The 19,471-nt window shown below is 53.1% G+C and overlaps 2 protein-coding genes and 1 long non-coding RNA gene across 4 annotated transcripts; 1 reads left to right on the top strand and 2 right to left on the bottom strand.

The window, feature by feature from the left end:
- The first annotated feature begins 414 nt into the window (after positions 1 to 414).
- On the top strand, positions 415 to 1,209 carry LOC138919480 (uncharacterized). The gene is made up of 2 exons (XR_011429684.1): positions 415 to 709; positions 967 to 1,209. It is a non-coding gene; the product is annotated as an uncharacterized lncRNA (long non-coding RNA).
- A 1,764-nt stretch (positions 1,210 to 2,973) lies between these two features.
- RPL10A (ribosomal protein L10a) lies at positions 2,974 to 6,124 on the bottom strand. Its single transcript, XM_001918090.6, has 6 exons — positions 5,181 to 6,124; positions 4,814 to 4,888; positions 4,637 to 4,717; positions 4,247 to 4,395; positions 3,455 to 3,627; positions 2,974 to 3,175 (listed from the first exon to the last, which is right to left on the bottom strand). The coding sequence occupies exons 1-6, from the start codon at positions 5,183 to 5,185 to the stop codon at positions 3,005 to 3,007; spliced, it is 654 nt and encodes a 217-aa protein (XP_001918125.2). The 5' UTR covers positions 5,186 to 6,124; the 3' UTR covers positions 2,974 to 3,004.
- Positions 6,125 to 8,546: 2,422 nt separating this feature from the next.
- FANCE (FA complementation group E) lies at positions 8,547 to 18,968 on the bottom strand. 2 transcript variants are annotated; one of them, XM_023624802.2, is made up of 10 exons: positions 18,579 to 18,968; positions 15,567 to 16,200; positions 14,936 to 14,980; positions 14,575 to 14,643; positions 14,138 to 14,281; positions 13,590 to 13,713; positions 13,287 to 13,365; positions 11,845 to 11,911; positions 10,631 to 10,756; positions 8,547 to 9,097 (listed from the first exon to the last, which is right to left on the bottom strand). In XM_023624802.2, the coding sequence occupies exons 1-10, from the start codon at positions 18,824 to 18,826 to the stop codon at positions 8,996 to 8,998; spliced, it is 1,638 nt and encodes a 545-aa protein (XP_023480570.2). In that variant the 5' UTR covers positions 18,827 to 18,968; the 3' UTR covers positions 8,547 to 8,995. The 2 variants fall into 2 exon arrangements, with proteins under 2 accessions (XP_023480570.2, XP_070100570.1); XM_070244469.1 differs by lacking the exon at positions 10,631 to 10,756.
- Positions 18,969 to 19,471: the final 503 nt, after the last annotated feature.

The raw sequence follows: 19,471 nt of genomic DNA, 5'->3' as shown, positions 1-19,471 counted from the left end.
CGCACAGATACTGGAGCATTCTAACTCAGGTGCACACTAAGCTTTAGACTAATCCTCCTAGAGGCTGGGATTGGATTAAAATAGCTCAACCCTCAGTACGGTCAAATCAGCTGTCCCCACCGTGTTCTCGTTGCCTTCTGTTCTGCAGCCTAGTCCTTCCGTTTCTCTTTATCGTGGCCCTTGGGCCTCTCGAGGGCCGGCACCGTGGCTCTAAGCAGATTCCCCAGAGCCCAGCAGAAAGCAGCGGGTGTTTGTTACTGCAGCTTTGGTTTGTAAGGACTCCTACCCCAATACATCAGGCTCATTGATTCCTAAAGGGGAGTGGGTTCGATTTAAATTCACGTGATTCAAACCAATCTGGGAAAACTCCAGTTGCCAAATATTTCTAAAACATGCCCGTTTATCTTGCCTTAGAGTCTCCAAAACTATTTTTTAAGGATTTTGATCCCTGACTCATTTCAAACGGGAGCGTGGGACTGCTTTGGAGGGCACGCTCTTCTCCCCGTTCCTCAGCACCGTCGAGGAGACGTCCTCAGTCCGACTGAGCCAGACAAGGACCTGTGTACCAGCCTGTGACGCAGGTGTATGTAGCGCTGCGTATTCAGCATGTCGTAACCGCTGTTTCGGTCCCTGGCACTATGGAAACATGTAACACTCTGACGCTGGAACAACTGTCTTAGGGAGGTACTGTCAGCGTCTGCACTTTCAGGTGAGAAAACAAGAGTTTGAGAGAAGTTCATAGACCCACTCGACAGGCTCACATCGCTCCTGAGAGGCGGAGCTGGGATTTTAACGGGGGCCGTGGGAGGGCCTCAGCCCACAGTCACGTGGCTGGTCTTCTTACACCCAACGCATTGTAGAGCATGCATCTGAGGTCATGAGAAATCTCCTCCGAAACCCTTGGCTCCATGATGACTCCGCCGACAGCACCGCTGCCGGTGCAAACAAACGTCTTTCTGGTCTTAGGTTCACGAGGTGGTTTGCTTTTATCTCACGGACCAGATTGTGTGCCTACCAAGGCCCTGAGGTTGGCACCACAGGTGCAGCGGGGCCACGTCGACATCGTTGTGACTTCCACTGGTTTACGCCTGTGCCTCATGGCTCTCATGCCTGGACTTTCTTAGTTCACTGCCTTGTAAGCAGCTTGGAGACAGAGGCAGGGCATAACATTCTTCTAGTCATCAAAACACCATAAATGTTCTCACTTTAGCTTGTAAGCATTGTGTGTCTCGGGGAATAGGGGAGGCCAGGGGAGAGCGGGCACTGAGAACACACGCATCTATCAATTAAGCTTGCCGGTGTATAGGGGCACGGTTCCTGGTGCCCCAAAATAATTACAATAGTAACATCAAAGGTCACAGATTACCATAACAAATACAGTAATGACAAAGTTTTAAATATTGTGAGAATTGCTAGAATGTGATAGAGACACAGGGTGAGCAAATGCTGTTGGAAAATCTTGCCTGACACAAGATTGCCACGACCTTCAGAGTGCGGAGTGCCATGGATGGAGATGCACTGGCCCTTCTCTCCAATACTGTGGTGACAGCCCAGAGGAAAGAGCGAGCTGGGCCTGACACCTTGAGAACCAGAATTCAGTGCTCATCACAAGATTAGGTCGTAGCTATTTTACCTGCAAGCCAAATTACTAGTAACTTAAAAGCTGAAACGGCAAAAAAACGCTCGAGGTCTTTGATGAAAACCTCGTGCCCTTCTCTATTCAGGTTCAAAAGGACAGATGCGGCTTGTTTGGAGAAGGTGCAGCATTTTTATTTATGCTTTGGATTAGCCTTTCAGCTCTGTTAAAAAGCGGAGGGATGGACTGCTCCCTTTATTGACCAAAGTTAAATGAAGCAGATTCCAGTCAAAGGTTACACAGGTGCCACCTCACCAAAAGCCACCTTTCCAGTACAGGGTGCTGGAGGCCAGAACTCTAACAGCGAAGTTCCTCAGGCCAGGGAGGGGACGGAGCCTGCCTGGCCCCGTAAAGCGCCTGAAAGTTACCACAGCCGATTCCACCCATTCGCTAAACTCGCCTAGAAAACATCGACAGGGGCCATAAATTACTAATGTCTTCTACTTGCATTTCTCCAAACCTCTTAGGTGGTAACCTACGACCCTGAACATAGGGTATTCAATTGGGGGTCAGGCAAGCAAGTACTAGACCCATTTTTCAGGGTTAGTGGCCCACTCTCCTCTGAAGCACCAGGGAAGCCCACCCCAGGCCTGCTGGAACCCAACCTCCATTTGTAACAACTTTCCTCACATCCCTACAGACCAAGACCCCAAATGCATGATTTAGAGGGACTGGAAAACAAAAAACAAAAACCCCAGGTGCCAGCCCTGCGGGTTTAAGTTCTCGTACTCCCCTTCTGTGGCCCAGGGTTTCCTTGGTTCAGATTCTGGGCACAGACATGGCACTGCTCATCAAGCCGCGCTGAAGTGGCGTCCCTTATAGCACAACCAGGACCTACAACTAGAATATACAACTACGTACTACGGGGCTTTGGGGAGAAAGAAAAAAGAAAAACAAAGAACATCAGCAACAGATGTTAGCTCAGGTCATCTTTAAACAAATTTTTCTAAAAACCCCACACAGAAAGCCCACGTTAAGAACCCGACACACAGGGAAGCAACTTGAGGTCGTAACTTAAGTGTGCTGCCAATGGCTGAGTCAATGTCCTCCCCCTCTCCGCTAGTAAGCAGCAGGAGTACAGGACAGAGTCCTAGCTCTGATTTGTCCCCTCAGTGATCAAAAAAGCTTCAGTCCAGATTAGCAGCCCCACTGTCATGAGATCTGAATTACACCGCACGGTTTTGAAGGCAGAAAGAATGCCCTTCCTGGTTTGTAGTATGGGTAAAATTACTGATCGCTGAGGTGCCAGAAGCGGCAGGCATCAGCACAGTGCTGTGGTGCAACACCAGGTTACAAAGCACCCCTCCCCTGCCCCCGCCAAGTCCCAGGCAGACAGGTAATGGTGGCACTAGTTTATTAAGCTCAGTTTTAGTACAGGCGCTGGGGCTTGCCCATGGTGCTCTTGATGTATAAAGCCCGGACGTTCTGCCAATTCTTCTTGAGCAATGATACCAGGAAATTGACAGCTAAGTGGATGTTGTACACAAGCTCGTCATCTGTCATCTTCACGTGGCCAACAGCCACGGCCAGACACAGCACCTTTGGGGAGAGGAAGGTCAAATCTGGTTAGAGGCTAAACAGAACAGGGGCAGGAGAATGGGCGCCATCCACAAACACATGGCCCACCCCTCCAGGGACCTAACCAGCGGTGCTTTTGCCCCAAGCCAGAAAGACCAGTGCTATCTGGAAAACCTCAATCCTGCCCAGCATGTGCTCTAAGTATCCAGAGACTCGAAAACCAGGGCTCCCACGGGAAGAATACGCATAAACTTCAGGGCCCCGCCACCACCACAAGCCAGCAACCAGCCAGGCCTCTACCTTCTTCATCTGGAATTTGATCGTGGACTTGACCTCATCAACTTTGGCCACCATGTTCTCATTATGGGTCAGCAAGGAGGGGAACTTGCCAGCCTTATTCAAGCCTGGGCCCAGAATTCGTGGGATCTGCTTGATCAGAGACTCCGAAGCCAAAAAGGCATCGTACTTCTTGGCTGGTAAAGGAAGGAAGCCGTCGGATGCTTTTAGGATCTGAGTCCTGCAGGCAGACCTCCAGGAGGGGCTCTGCGAGCCCGTCACAGACGCGGCCTCTAACCAGCACACTCTACCCCCGCTAGGTACCAGTCTATGTTTAGTTCTCTCCTCGCTCCAGTTCGATCACCTCCATCCTCTGGACTTCTGCAGCAACGTTCACAAAGCCCAGGCTGACCCACACAATTCGCGATAGGAAAGGCACACTCTGGTTAAGCCTGCCTGGGTTCAAGGTCCTCCTTCCTACTTTCTACCTCCATGACAACGTGCATCCTGGTGCTCAGACCACATCAAGAGTAGAAAGAACGGGAGCTGTAGGTGGAATTCCACTCCAGAACCTGGCAGCCCCGAGACCCGTCAATTTAAGAGCTCTCAGCTGTTTAGAAAGAACCACCGCCTGGCCCATCCCTTCTAAAACCCAATCCTCAAAGCAAACTGCGAAGAACCCTTACAAGGCTGAACACCACCAGTCAAATTCACCACCCGCAGCACAGCCTCTCCCCCGTGATTCCGGCCCTTCCGTCACTTTAAAACCCACGTGGCAGAAACGCCCCTTCCTCCCCGCCCCGCGCCGCCGCTCACCCAGCTTCTTGACCAGCTTCTTGTTCTTGTTGAGCTTCTTCAGGGCCTCGATGTCCATGTGGGGGATGTCCACGGCCTTGGCCTCGTCGCAGTGCTGCTGGTCCCCCAGGACACACACGGAGAACTTGGGGCGCGGAGTGGACTTGAGCCTGCGTTTGGGGGACGGAGCCGGGGCCGGTCACGCGCGGCCGGGGCGCGGGGGCAGGCGACGGGGTCTGGGACCGCGGCGGAGCCTTACCCAGCGCGTCCGGTCACCGGCAGCTAGTCTGGCCTCTCAGACCAGCCGGCGGGCTCGGCCAAGGCCTCCCCACGCCTCCCCTCTTGTTTCAAGACCCAGGGTGGGGGTCCGTCCAGCCACGCCCGCGGGGAGCAGGGGGCCGAGGTGCCAACCTGACGGTGCCCGAGAAGCGCTTGTCCTTCTGGGGGTCATAGTTCTTCAGGCTGATCTGCAGCTCCACCGTCTCCAGAAACCTTGGGGACAGGCAGCGTCAGCCGTCAGCCGGCCGCCCGGCCGCCCGCCCCCGGCGCGCCCTCCCCGCCGCCCGCCCCGCGGCAGCCCGCGCTCACTTCCGCCGCTTGCGCTGGTTCCCGTGCAGGACTTCCCGCACCGCCTCGTACAGGGTGTCGCGGGAGACTTTGCTGCTGCGGGAGAGAAGCGAGACGAGCGCTCAGGCTTCCAGACACGGGGACATGGCTCCCCACCCCACGCGCCGGGCGATCTGGGCCCAAGAACCAGATGCAACCCCGGGGAAGAGGGACTCCAAGGGCGGCCAGGCTCGGCGCGCGAACTTGAACGCCGGCGCCCGGCCAGAAATGCCCCGCAGCGAAGCAGGGGTAAGGACCCCCCACCCGGATTCCGCCCGCAGGGTCTCCGTCCCCAGAGGGGCGCCCAGAAGCCAGGATGACCACGGATAGCATCCTAAGCGCCGCTCACCTCATGATGCCTCACGCCGCAACAACCGGAAAGAGGCTATGGGATTTGCGCATGCGCTCAAATAGGGACTTCGTTCTCGCGAGAGATGCCTTCTTCCTGTGGTTTCTCCCCTGAGCTCAGCCGCGTCCCTCAATCCAGGAGAGCGCCGCCATCTCCGGCCGCTGGAGGGCGCTGCTGTGAGCCGCGGCGAATGACCCACGCGAGGACCACTTGAGATGCTACAGTCCAGGCGCCCCGCGGCACCCTGTGAATATCCCCATCTTCACTAGCTGCTGCCAGGCCCTTAGGGAAGAGGCTGGGGCCAGGGGTCGAGCTTCAGTGGTCACACGTACTGGGTACCGCACTCTGATGACAGCTGAGAGCATGCAAATCCCGCAATCTCTGCCCACTTCCTCCTGCGCTCCGCACCTGCTTCAGTTCTCATAAGCAGGCTTTTCTCCTGACCTCTGTCCCTCATAATCTTGTTCTAACCGGGCCTCACAGCTTCCGAGGAAGTTGTGAGAAGAAAAAGGTCTAGAAAGTTTTGTTTCCGGCTCCTCAAAGCTTGCAGTGGGGAAGAGCTGGGAAGGTACTGGAATGAACTTTCACCTGATACTTGATTCAATGACATCTACCTGTTGTGGGGTTTTTTGGCTATTCAAAATGGTTAGCAAGCAGCACAAAAACAGTTCATACAATCTGTTTGTTATCCTCAATGACAACCCTGTTCTGTGTTTCTCTAGATGCTTCAGCCTTTGCATGAAATGTTCTCTTCAGGCAGCTGCAACAACCCCCTGAAGGCATAATTGTTAATCTTTTGGTCCCCACGAGGCAGTTAAAATCCTCCAAAATCCATCCTGGCTCTCACTCTCACCCTAAGGGCCATTCTGAAAGGATGTCGTTTGCCAGATCTCTGCCCTGTTTCTAAGGGAGGGGAATACCCCCCAAATCTTTAGGCAATTCACAGGTATCAAATGTCAGCCGTTTCAATGATGAGAGCCCATTTCTAACATGTTATATAAAGGAATATGTTATATAATAGGAATAATTCCTGAAGGGCTTATAGTAGGTGCTTTGGGAGTGTGACCTTGCTGATTAAATACCAGCTGAGCACTCCTAGAATGTAAATTCTTGTTCACAAACATATTTAGATAAAAAACAAGAATGTAAGCTCCATGAAGGCCAGGGCTTTTTTGTTCACTGCTGTATCTGACCTATAGTAAGTCCTCAAAGATTTGTTGAATGAATAAATATGCTGACTCTGCTGAAGTATTTAAGTTGCAGACATTATAAAAATAAACATATTTTGGCCACAGCATTTTTTCTCTCCCCAAATCCCCCCAGTACATAGTTGTATATTGTAGTTGTGGGTCCTTCCAGTTGTGGCATGTGGGACGCCACCTCAGCATGGCCTGATGAGCGGTGCCATGTCCGTGTCCAGGATCCAACCCGGTGAAACCCTGGGCTGCCGAAGCAGAGCACGCGAGAGAACTCAACCACTCGGCCACTCGGCTGGCCCCCCGCCACAGCATTCTAAATGCAGCTACAGTAAGAAATAGGTTTGAAACATACAGTCCTATTTTAGGGAGTTCAAGAGCTTAAAAGGAAGAGAGGGGAAGCATCTGAGTAAGAGGACATGTACGCCGGCTTTCCAATACTGGCTGTTAGATACTCTCGCTAGGATGGTATTAATTTGGCAACCATAACAGAGGCCCGCGGAATCTAAAAATTACAGCCAATACGTTGTGGGCCTGCATTTTCTGTATAGCTTTTAACTCCTTTTCTCAAAATATTCACCCAGTTTGGGCAACAGTCATGCCAGCAGCAACAAAATTCCATCAGTTTTTAAAGTAAGTGTACTTTGAAAAGAGAGAATTCTAATTTGCAAAATTATGTAAATTAACATAACTTCAAATTATTTTATTTTTATGCTAAAACATGGAAATTATTTTAACATTCTTCCCTTGCTTTTAAGTAACTTATTTTTAAATATTTCACCTTATTATTTCACCATATTATTTGCATCATACTAAACCCTGGACAACCCTTAAAATGTTAAAGTAAGACATTACCGTATTTCTTAATGCATACACTAAACTTTTATGTATAAGTACTTTTATGTTCAGCCCCTGTAAAGCCATTAAATGTTTGGAAAAAGTTTTCAAACATGAATCACAGTCTAGTTTTTTTTATTGGCACCTGAGCTAACGTCTGTTGCCAATGTTCTTTTTTTCCTCGCCAAAGCCCCCCAGTACATAGTTGTATATTCTAGTTGTGGGTCCTTCTAGTTCTGCTATGTGAGACGCCGCCTCAGCACGGCTTGATGAGCAGTGCCAGGTCCGCACCCAGGATCCAAACCGGTGAAACCCTGGGCCGCTGAAGGGGAGCACATGGACTTATCCACTCGGTCACAGGGCCAGCCCCTCAGAGAGTCTAGTTTTAAGAACTTAGCTATGAATGGTGAGATCATCACGCATTTAATATAGTCCCCCAAATGAATGACAGAATGTGTAAAATAAAAAGAAGCTTCCTGAGATTTTGAAATTCTTCTGTCTTCTTTGTTCAAGAAACTTGTAGTCATTTTCAGAATCCACTCCAGAGCCAACGTCTTAATTTAGGTATCAGGCAAACCAATCAGGGCAAAAGATACACAAAGAAAACCACCGCCAGATCCAAGAGAATGAACAGCCAGAGATCCGACCAAGTAGGAGAGTTTTGGAAACCAGTCAGCCCCACCCTGAGACCATACTTTGTGGCTGTGCTGCTGCCTCCCAGCTTCTCCAAGCCTCGCCTGCTCCCAGGGACCGTCTCCACCATCTCCTGCTGCCACGTCCACCTCCATCTTGCACCAGTCGCCGCACCACAATCTGAACAGCTGCAAAACCCTCAGTTCCTGTTAAGTGTTTCCTAGGAGCGAGGCACCTGGGTAAGTGCCAAGGGAATGTAAAGATGTAAAACAGACATGCCCGCAGTATCACACATCCTTTCTACCCTTTGCTCTGTCCAACAGGCCCATCCTCCTCTCTGCCCACACTAACCCCAGGAGAGCCTCTGATCCCTCCTCAAACGTCATCTGCCCCAAAGCCTTCCCCTACTCCAGACTGAGTCCCTCCCACTTTCAACACCCATCCCCAGGGGTCGGTGCACGCCTCGCCTACCCAACAGACAGCTCTGATAGGTCTCAGCTGAGTGGTATCACACAGCATCTGGCCCACAGAAGGTGAAAGAATGAGCTTCAGAACTCTACCAACTTCCCCTCACAGAACACTTCACCAGGAAAAAGATGCCCCTCGTCACTGAGCAGGGTGGGGCGAGGAGGGGTGGTGGTGGTGCGTGTTGCTTTTCAACAAATACCCAGAGTTAATAGAAGACAGGCACTGCTTCTAATAAGACTACTGAACTTCCTGATTTTTATTAAATACTACTGATAAACTACTATTCAAGTCCGAAACAAGAATAGAGGATCATAACATACACTTGAGCACACGGGTCCCCCAGGGCTCCTGGAGCATCACTCGTCCACTCTGGGTTTGCTTTGACCCTACTGAGGCCTATGGGAAAGTTTCTGCCCCTGCAGCCTGAGGTAGAAGTGACAAGGAGTGAGCCCAGCGTCAGCAGCCCCTGGCCTCATCCAGCCCCCTTAGCCCAGGACCCTCCCTGCTGGCTGGGAGGCCAACATGGCCTGTCTGCAGCCTGGCGCAGGGAGGCCGTGGATCCCTGGGATGGCAGGCTCAGCCTTTACCCCCAGGCCAGGGGTCAAGGGGAGGTGCTGAGGGCAGAAGCGTCCTTCAGAAAACTGGTGAGGAAGCTCCAGGAGGCAGTCCCTTGGTGGATGGTCAGGGGGCCAGGTGTCTGAGGGCAGCCTGCAGGGACTTCCTCAGGAAAGTGGCGTTGAGCTCGAGGGCTGCAGCCAGGCCCAGCCTCTGGGTTTCAGTGATCTGGGGAGAAGGAAGAATCACGTCAGGCCTCCAGCAGCGAATCCCTCCCCTCTCCCCTCTGCCCCTGGGCTCTGTTTAGGGAGGAGAGAGGAATCCAGGACACAAGGGCGATGGAAGGAGATGACTCCCTGAGCGGTCGAACCTCACTATTTCACCGTGGTTAAGCAAGGTCTTTGGAGTCAAGCGGACCCGGGGTCAGATACTAACTGCACAACTTCCTAAGTCAGCCAGGCTAATCACAGGTGACAGTTACTGGGGGCTTACTATGTGGCAGCACTTCATACGTATGACTCCATATAATCCTCATTACCTTCCCATTTTACAGACGAGGAAACTGAGGTTCAGAGACACTCCACTGCAGCTGCCACCTTCCTTCTGGGCCACACTTCTTCCCTGACTTGTTGCTACACCTCCTGAAAAGTCTCTGCCCTGTACCTTCACTCTCCAAGCCCCACTCCTTATAGAGGCCAGAAGCTTCTTTATAAAATGCAAATCTGACCAAGTCACTCCAGGTGAAGGCCCTGGGATGCCTCACATCGGAGGTCCTTCTTCCAGGTTCTACAGAGGGTCTCCAGAGGATCCAGGAGCCTCCCGAAATTGGGCATAAGATGTGTGTTCACCTTTTCATTTTCCTGGGAAGAGCTGTAACTTTCATCAAATCATCAAATGGGCCTGTGACTGCCAAGAAAAGGGTAAAGAGCCAACAGCCAAGAACACCTGGCCTTCAAGATAAAGTCCAAGGTCCTCACCATAAACCACAGGGCCCTCCGTAAGATGCTCCCATGGCCTAGCAATGTGACCTCGAGCAAGTTACTTTAATCTCTCTGAGTCTTAATTTCCTCACCTATGAAATGGAGCTAATAACGGTATCTTCTCATAGGGCTAACACGTGGAATAAACTAGTGAGTTAACATATGTAAAGGGCTCAGAACGGTGCCTGAGATGCAGGGGCCGTGTATTTTAAGCCTAACCTCATCCCCTACCACCACCCACTCGCATGTTGTGAGGCCCCAGCTACGAGGAACTACCCAGACCCCCTCAGAGGTTCGCTGCTTACACTGTTTCCTTTGCCTGTGATGCCCTTCCCTCTGTGTCGCCCCCTGACTAGCACTCACCCTTTAAGAGCCAGGAAGCCTGTCCCAATTCCCAACAACAAACAAGGTTTAGTCGGCCCTCTTCCTCTGCTGCCAAATGCCCTGTGCACGTTTCTCACCTGTCTCCTGCCGGATGTTACAATGATCTGCTTGTCATCTCTCTCCCCTCTCGCTAGCCTGGCAGTGGGGGAGAGAGTCAACTCAAGGACAGAGACTACACTATGGTCACCGTTGATTCTCCAGGCCCCATACAGCATCCGGCCCACAGTGGTGCTGGCTGGCTGGCTGAATTCCTAAGCAGTCTCATTCCCCAGTCCTGGGCTTGACCTTGGGGTTTCTCTGCCTAACACTCAGGCTTTCCTCCCTGGCAAACATCTGCACACCCTCGTGGCGGGCTCAGAGCAGCAGGACCAGCCCTCGCGGCCCTATCAACACTCACGTTGGCCTGATACTTGGTCAATACTGTCAGCACGAGCTTGGCATAGGCCAGGGATGTGGTGGCCGCTGGCCCCTCTTTACAGAGGTTCTCCATCAACACATTGAACTTCTCCGGGGTCATCTCCACCTGCACACATTGGGAGATGAGACAGCAGCATGGGACAGGACCCTGGATTCAATCCCCAATTCCACCACTGCCTAACTAGGTGACCTTGGGGAGGTCACTTAACCAAAGCAAGCCTCAGTTTCCACATCTGTAAAATGGGGCTCACAATATGTAACTCTGAAGACTGTGAAAAGGATTAAATGCAATAACGCTCATAAAGCCTGGCACAAAGGTCTCAGAAAATGGTGGTTATTGTTGCAAAGGCTCGGACAAGGACCAAGGGGAGGCCAAGGATCCCCAGCCTGGCTTAGTGGTGAAAGACATAAAGGAGTGACGGGTCCCAAGGGGTATTGCCAGCAGAATAGCTCTTCACAATCATAATTTAATAAGCACTTATTACGCATCAGGTGCCGTTCTGAGCACTTTATGCCAATTATCCCACTTAAACCTCACCCCGGTCTTATGCGGGAGGTGCTATCATTGCTCCCCTTTTCTAGATGAGGAAACTGAGGCATAAAGAGGTTAGGTCAACTACCTAAGTTATAAACAAATGAGGCAGAATTTTAGGTACTGATACAGAAAAGCTGCCAAAATATAGTGTTAAGTGAAAAGAGCAAAGGACAGAGCACTGAGCTTGGTGTGTTGCCATCTATGTAAAAAGCCAGGGAAAACTAAGTTTAAACACGTGTCCTTGTACATATAAAGCATCTCTGGGAGAGTCCCCTGAAACTAGTAACACTGACTAGTCCCAAGGAGGGAATCTGCAAGGCTGGGGAGTATTTCTCACTATATCCTTTTGAGCTTTCAAAATGGTGAACATAATGAATCTATTACCTATTCAAAACTTAAATTAAACTCACACACAAACATCAGAAAGCCCTCCCGAAGGCCACACAAGCAGTAAGAGGTGGGGCTGGGATCTAGCATGCAGGCGGCCCCTGCTCCCAGCCTTTCAAGCCCCAGGACTCTCCCCTTCACAGGGCACCTGCTACAGGGCAGCTCTCCTGCCTTCTCCTCCATCTCCAAGGGGACCGGAAACCCAGGAGCGCCACGCCCATGCAAACACTGCAGCACTTCCTTGTCCATCTTCCCCAAGGCAGCCTGCTCACCTGCCGCTCCAGGAGCAACTGCAACACCAAGGACGTGTGCTCCTTCCAGGGCAGCTCCAGGATCTGTCTGCAAAGCACAGGCCCCGGTGAGGAAAGCCAGGTCTCCCAGCCAAGCCTGGGTAGCTACTGCTCCCACCCTTGCCAGGCAGTGCAAGGCCCTGGGGACAGCCAAGATCCCCAGCCAACAGAGGAGGCAGTCAGAGCCCCTCTGATGCTGGTGGCTGCCCAGAAGCCACTGCTGCAGAGCCCATGCTCAGTGCTGGGAAGGCCACAACCCGAGACCCCCGGGAGCTGACAATGAAGGATTTGGCAGTGAGATATACAAAGACCCCCTGAAAAATAACGAGGAGTGGAGAGTGCATGCTGAGTACGAAAGTGAGGGTGACCCAGGGAAGAGGAGGATGATGGAGTGAGGTGACACACATGAGGCTTCCCGGAGGAGGCAAGCCTTCCTTGCAGAGCCCACCGCAGTGAGGTCCACCCCAGCTGCGCTTGCCCTTCTACTGGGCAGCCCTCAGACTGTTTGGAAAGGCAGCATGTCACATGGCAACGGTGTGGCTTCTTGGGTGCGCAGATTTGGGTTGGATCCCAGGCTTTCTCATTGTCTGGCAATGTGACCTTTAGCCACATCCCTTAACCTCTCTGAGCTTCAGTTTTTCCATCTCTAAGGTGCCAGTCGCCCCTATCTCAGGGTTGCATGAAGACTGAGATAACGAATCTAAAGCACAGAGAAAGTGCTCTGTAAGTGGCGGCTGATACTATTTTTGAGACTGTCCTCTTCTCATTTATTCTTAGCACTTTACGTTTCATGTCAGTGTCCAATGGGGTCTTACCTACTTATTGTTTCTACATGTCTGTATCTTGATTCCCCAATTTTAATACCCAAATTTAACACCAATTTAATAATAATTTTTGAACACATACTAGGTGCCAGATATGTGCTGAGCATTATCACATTTAATATCTAGAAAAATTCTAGAGTGAATTATTATCCCCACTTTCCATATGAGGAAAAGGAGACTCAGAGAGACGGAATAATCTGTTTGAACTTACACATTTAAATAAAAGGCAAGGTTGAGATTTGAAACCATGTCTGTCTGACTCCAGAGCCAGTGGTCCCGACCTCTGTGCCATGTGCCAACTACGCTGTGAACTACTCAAGAGCAGGGAGCACCAGCCCCCTCTCTGCATTCCCCAAGGCACCTGGCGCTGACGACTGAAACCATGGGCTTGGAAAGGTGCAGGGGCCGGCAACTTGCACAGGCCCACAGATGGGAGGTGCAGGCCAGGGTCAGGCAACAGTGAGAGAGGCGTCTGCTGTGCCACTGCCTGTCTTTTGGGGCAAGTCCTGGTGCCCAGGCGGCTCCCACTCCAGAATGCCAGGAGCAGATGTGGCCAGGGGAAGGAGGTGGGAGGGGGTGGCATGGAGACCGTACACTCACCCCAGCATTAGAACCTGCACATCTGGCTCCAGGGCCTCATCCTTCATAAGGCAACACAGTAACTCTATTTGAGCTGGACCTGGGTAGGGGACAGCAGAGAGGAGAAGTCTAGGGGAAAATGGCAGGAGAGGATGGGACTAGTGGGGAACAGAATGCCTGGCTCATTATAGGGGGCATTGTCAGGGAAGCAACAGGTGTCTTTACTCATTGGGCACCCAAATCCTGCCAGGGCCACCCTGGGGTGAAGCGTACTGGGAAAAGAGCAGGCAGAACTACCAGGCCTGGGGCTGGTCCCAGAATTACCTGTTTCCGGGGCCTGGAGCACGGGGCCAATGAGGGCTCTGCAGACAGGGTAGGTATACTTGGCACAGAAGGAGGTCAGGGCAGTCGTGAGCAGGCGGGAGGCTGAGGAAGTCAGGGAGAGAACCTACAGCCAATGGGGAGGAAGAAATTAATTCATTCACTTCTTCTTACCTTCAATAAATGTTTATCAGACACATTCTGTATTTCAGATGGTGATAAATGTTCAGAGAAAAAAAAAGTTCTTTTATCTCGGACTCAGATGGACCCACCCAGTGGAAAAGACACACAGCTCCCTGCCCCAGCTCCCAAATCCCTGATCCCGAGTCCCAGATCCCTTCCGCTTATGGAAGGGTCTGAGGCCCAAGAAGGAGCAGTTATGTACCATGTGGGTAGATGGCCTGGGGGACCATGCCCTCCCCTTGCCCCAGGCGGCCCGGAGAGGCCAGATGCCCACGAGGCTGGAACCTCCTCTCCAAGTATCACCCTTCTGAGGGCTCAGACTCTCCCCCATTGACCCTGGCGCTCTGAGTGCATCCCAGTGCACCTACTCGCCCAAGAAAGAGGTTCCTGGTCAGCACAGTAGCATTGCTGAGGCTAAGATCTGGTGACAGGGACAGCAGCCAGGTGCAGAGCTGCAGGAGACCTGTGTCCGAGAGCTGGGGGAGCTGCAGCTGGGCACAGAGCAGGTCCATCTGCCAGGGAGGAAGACGGGCACAGGGACACTCATCTGTCTCTGCTGGGCTGTCTCAAGCCAACTAGGCAGCAGGAGGGGGAGGGCAAGGACACTAGGGTAAGGTGAGGCTGGGAGAGACAACCTACGGGGAGGAACCAAGGGCTAACGCACCCCTGCCTCTGAGACTAGAACACCCAACAAAAGCCCCTCCCAAATTCCCACATGAGACAGGGAAACAGGAAACATCAGTGGAAAAGGCTGGGAAGAGATGCATCCTGTATCCTCAGGGCCGGGCAGTTTTTCTGGACTCACCTGGCCAGGACTGCATTCGTGAAGAAGCTGCAGCTCGACCGGGGGGGTGCCCTCCAACCCCTCCAACCCCTGGGAAGGCAAATCCCACGTTAGGGCTGGGAGAGCCATGGGGACAAGTCATTGCGGCCACCCCTTCAAAATGGCAGAGAGGGTGGCTGAGGACCTGGGAGGTGCTACCAGAGAGGCACTTGTCTGGGGTAGATGACCTATCTGTACCCCGGCAGTGACTGTCCTCAGACCTTCACTCCAATCCCCCCTCCCAAACCGCCTGTGCCTCACGCCACTGGGGCTCCCTGGGCACGGCTGAGGTCCAGGCAGAAGGCGGAAGAAGGGCTCCAGGGAACAGGGCAGCGCCAGTCACCTCCCCGAAGGTCTTGAGCAGATGCTGCAGCCTGGGAACCTGGTCCTGCAGAGGAGAGCCCAGTCACTGCCAAGTCCCTCCCAGGGCAGCGTGGCCCCAAACTCAGCCCCGGCTCCCTCTCCTGAGAAGGCCCGAGGTCAGCGGGAGCTGGGGGGCAAAGATGATTCAAGAGAGCCAAGAACACAAAGCCTAAACCTCGAAAGGTGCTTAAGAACTCAAACTAGACAATGCCATGTAAATCCAGCTGCCTCAACTTGCCTTCTCTGCATCCACCCGAACAGGGATAGACCCAGGCTTTGGGCTGGGAGGGCCGGCTGAACGCTGGCACGATTTGCCCCACTCCAATAGGATGGGGTGGCAGGGGTGGTTCCGGAGCCTCTCCTCTTCCTGGCACCCTTTAACCTCCCAGTATAGATTGCCAGGCCAAGGGTTTCCCACATCGATAACTCATTTCCCCACCCCCTCCTCAGAGTGGGGGGCAGACTACATTCCCTCAACCCCACCCTCCTTCCCCTTGCTCCATGGACTACAGTCGTTCCAACTGGGAAATAGGGTCCCAGATGGCTTTTGCCCTGGATAAACACCCCCCTCCTGAAGGATGGCTCTAAACCCAGCCTCTTCTCCCTAGTACCTGGATAGCTCTGGGCAACTCCAAACTCTCAGCCAGGCCCTTAGCATCCTCCAGACTCTGACCAGCCTCATTGGGCTCAGCCCCTGCGACAGGCTGGTCCTCAATGGGTGATGTGCCTTCTCCAGCTGCCAGGAATTCCAAAGCTTCATGTTCAGGTCTCTCCTCCTCCTGGCTTTCTTCTCCTTCCCCGTCTTCCCTGTCCAAACGCCGGAACCTTTTGGGGGCCCTCTCTCCCTCAGGACTGGCAGGTTCCTCCTCTGGCTCCTTTCTGCGTTTCCCGGGCTGCTGGGAGCCCTTGTCCTCCTCCTCCTTTTCTTCCTCTTCAGGGTCTGGAACCTGGGACAACTTCAACCTCCTGCCCCCCTGGCCCAGCCGCCGACACAGGCCTCGGAGCTGTCTCTGGCACCTTGTGGACAGTGGGGACGCTCCCTCCGTGGAGACTCCACCACCCAGATCCCTTCGCAGCAATTCCGCCAGGGCCCGGAGCCAGACGTCAGGGTCAGGGCTCGAGTCCTGCTGTGCAATCTGCAGCACAGGGAGGAGCCTGCTTTCAGGCAGCACCGGCCGAACAGCCGTCAGCAAGGACATCAGGTTTCTCCGGCATAACGGGGGCAATCGCAGCAGCAGCGGTTTCCTGGGTAACAGAGGGAGGGCAAGCAGGTAAGAGCATCTTGCTGAAAGGAGCACAGGGCAGAATGGGGAGAGCTAGAGGCTAGAAGCCAATGGACAGACAGGGGGCTGGGAGGCAGCACCTGCGAGTCAGTGTGAATGAAGAGCATGAGAGGCATTCAACAAGTGCACACTGAACATCTCTTCTACGCTAGGCCCTGCTCTTTGACATCTCCGATTTCAGCTCAAAAAGTCATGTTGGAACCTACTCTATAATAGATCCATGGTTGTTTTATGTAAAAAAGAAAAAAAGTCCTTTCCCAAACCTTACGTAAAAATAATACTCCAGGATGCTGTGCAATGCTTAGTCTGTGGCCCTGTGCTCCCCTTGGCAACCCCTGGAACACACAGTGTTTCATCTGTCCAGCTGAGTTCCTGAGGCAGAGGCAGTGTCTGCTTCCTCTGTGTCCCAGCACCCAGCACCCAGCACAGCACCAGTCCATAGCAAGCACATGGTGCACATTTATTGAAAGAATTAACTAACTGAAAATAAGTGTCCAGAGATCAGCAAGGGCTGCTGTGGACAGAGCAATGTAGCCGTCTGAAATGTTGCAAAGGCACAAATCCAGATGCTGTGCGACCTGAGGCTTGGTGGCGTGGCAAGCACGTCATGGGTGCCCTGGCCCACCACTCATCACACCTCTGCTCCTCTCTATACACAAATTTGCAGGGCTGGTCATCATCGCACACAGAGGCACTTGGGATGTGTGAGAGAAAAAATGTGACTTTTATTTCCTTGTGGAAAACAAACACTAAGTGAGAGAGAAAACTAGAGTAAAAGTCAAACAGACGGTCAATTTGCAGCGGAGGATATTTGGGAGTAGAGAGGTCAGGAAGACCCTACTCCAAGGGTTTTGAACTCTTTTTTTGTGCACGGATCCCCATATCAGAATAAGTGTTAAATGCATAAAATAAAATACATAGGGTTACAAAAGAAGCCAATTATACTGAAGTACTGTTCTATCCCGGGACCTCAGATTAACTCTCCCTCCCCTTACTCTGTCCAGAAAAAGCCAGACAGCTGGACAAGCATTTCTATAGCCTCCAGTGTGGGGTTTCAGAAAGTTTTCCTGACCCTTCTCTTGAAAGAAATTCAAAGTGGAGTGTGGGAAGAAACTATCAGAACTTCTACTTCTTCTTATCTAACATATAAGAAATTAAGTATTACAAATGTTTAACATATGGATTGGCCCTCCCTATCCCAGTGCCCAGTCTCATTCTGAGGGACGGGGATCCTAGAAGAGCAGAGGGACTGCACTTCAGTTCCCTAGAGGCTGAAGGCAGCATCTCGCTCACTTTTTTTTTACTTTCTGCATATTCCAGTTAATTATGATAGTTAAGTGGATTTATGGATACTCTATTATCTTTTTTTTAATAAACAGAACACTCACAAAATGGACACAAGGCTTATAAGGATGCCTGAAAAGAAACTGCATACCCATGACGGAAGCACACCAAATAACAAGAAAATGGCAGGGCTGACACTTCTGCTCCTAGTAGGAATTCTCTGTCAGCCACATAAAGAGGCAAAAAAAAAAAAAGAGTTCAGTCACCCAAAAGACTAGAAATTACCAAGAACACCATTCTTTAAGATCGGCACCAGAGCTAACGACTGTTGCAAATCTTTTTCTTTTTCCTGCTTTTTCTCCCCAAAGCCCCCCAGTACATGGTTGTGTACTTTTAGTTGTGGCATGTGGGACGCCACCTCAGCATGGCTTCACCTCAGCATGGCTTGATGAGCGGTGCCATGTCCGCGCCTAGGATCCGAACCAGCGAAACCCTGGGTCGTCTGTAGCGGAGCGCGCGAACTTAACCACTCGGCCACGGGGCCGGTCCCAAGAACACCATTCTGAAAGAAGTGATCTTGCCCTAAAATTCGTATGATGCTTTAAAAAAACTGATAAGGCCACCACGATCAGACGATTATCGCGTTTTAAATTTCTATTTTTGTACACTTTGTAACGTATTTCAGCACGCGTACGCTTATACGTAAGTATACTGATACTGGAGGCAGGAGTTCTATTTCTTCTAGAGATGGAAGCACACGATCAAAATCGACTTGCGTCCTCTGACTTCTAATTACTCACTTACACCCCGCTGAAGGCGTGCGCCCCCGTCGGGGGATGGCACTGGGCGGCACACAGCAGGTGCTCAGTGAAGGCCTGCTGGACGCCCCTCCTCAGGGGTGTGCGCCCGAGACTCCCTCGCCGGGAGGAGTTAATCAACCTCGCAGGCCTGGGTCTCCGCATCTAGAAACGGGGGTGGCGCCAGCCCCCGCCGGCCGCGAGCATGGAGGATGCAGGGCGGCGCCCCGCGCCACGCCCGCCGCGACCGACGACTTACAGCTGCAGGCGACAGTCCGGGCCCTCGACGACGGGCTCCTCCCGGCACAGCGCCTCGAGGACGCGGCCCCAGTCGAAGGGCTCCCGCGCCCGGCCGCCCAGCGTCCGCAGCACACCCAGGCCGCGCCGCGCGCCGTCAGGCCCCGCTTGCAGCGCCTGCAGCAGGAAGCGCACCGGGGCCTCCAGGTGCGCCCAGGGCGCCGCCTCCGCGCCCTCCGCCGCAGCGCCCGCCGTCTCCGGGGCTGCCATGCCGGGGGTTCCGGGGCCCGCGCCGCCCCGCGCTCTGATTTCAGGTCTCAGCTCTGAGGCCTGGAGAAACGCGGGAGAACTCCAAGGCCGGCCCCGGTGCGGCACTGGGCCCAGTCCCGCGGCCGCCACATTCCCTCCTGGCGCCCGGAACTCCGGGAGCCCGTGAGGTTCGCGCGCGCTCGGACAGGAAGAAAGGGGGCGTGGCGGCCGGGGGCGGGGCCGGACTCGAGGCGGGGCGCGAGGGCGGCTGGAAGGGGCGTGGCCAGGGATGGTTCCCGCCAGAGGGTGGGAGGAACGGAGTAGGGGGCGGGGCGAGGGCCCTGAGTGTCTCTGTGGACGGGGCGGGGCCAGATTAGGGGCGGGGGCACAACGGAGGAGTGAGTTTGTGGGCGTGGTCGTGCTCCAGATAGCGCGTGGGCAGGGCTTGATGGAGGGGCGCATCCTGGGCTGTGGACCCGAACCTTCTTCCCTCCTGCTCTGCTCCCTGAAGTGGGGACCTAGGGATGCAGAATGAGTGTCAGCGATCCTGTTATACTTCGGGATCCAAGCATCATTTAATTTTAGCTGACACCCATGTTTCGTGTAGATCACGGGCCATGCGATAGGATTTGATCTCAATTTACCACCTTACCTTCACGTCACCTC

This window comes from Equus caballus, chromosome 20, assembly GCF_041296265.1.
Source record: "Equus caballus isolate H_3958 breed thoroughbred chromosome 20, TB-T2T, whole genome shotgun sequence".
Taxonomy (NCBI): Eukaryota; Metazoa; Chordata; class Mammalia; order Perissodactyla; family Equidae; genus Equus; species Equus caballus.
Note: the sequence above shows the minus strand (reverse complement) of the source record. Positions and strands in the feature narration are given on the sequence as shown.

Excerpts from the sequence above, each read along its gene's own strand:
- RPL10A (XM_001918090.6), bottom strand. Across the intron at positions 4,396-4,636 it reads CGCTTCTCGGGCACCGTCAG|GCTCAAGTCCACTCCGCGCC; the intron begins GTTGGCACCTCG and ends CCCCAAACGCAG. Across the intron at positions 3,628-4,246 it reads GAAGCTGGTCAAGAAGCTGG|CCAAGAAGTACGATGCCTTT; the intron begins GTGAGCGGCGGC and ends TTCCTTTACCAG.
- FANCE (XM_023624802.2), bottom strand. The coding sequence starts at position 18,826 with ATGGCAGCCCCGGAGACGGCGGGCGCTGCGGCGGAGGGCGCGGAGGCG. Across the intron at positions 16,201-18,578 it reads CCGGACTGTCGCCTGCAGCT|GAAACCGCTGCTGCTGCGAT; the intron begins GTAAGTCGTCGG and ends TCTGTTACCCAG. Across the intron at positions 13,366-13,589 it reads GCTCCAGGCCCCGGAAACAG|GTCCAGCTCAAATAGAGTTA; the intron begins GTAATTCTGGGA and ends TCCCCTACCCAG.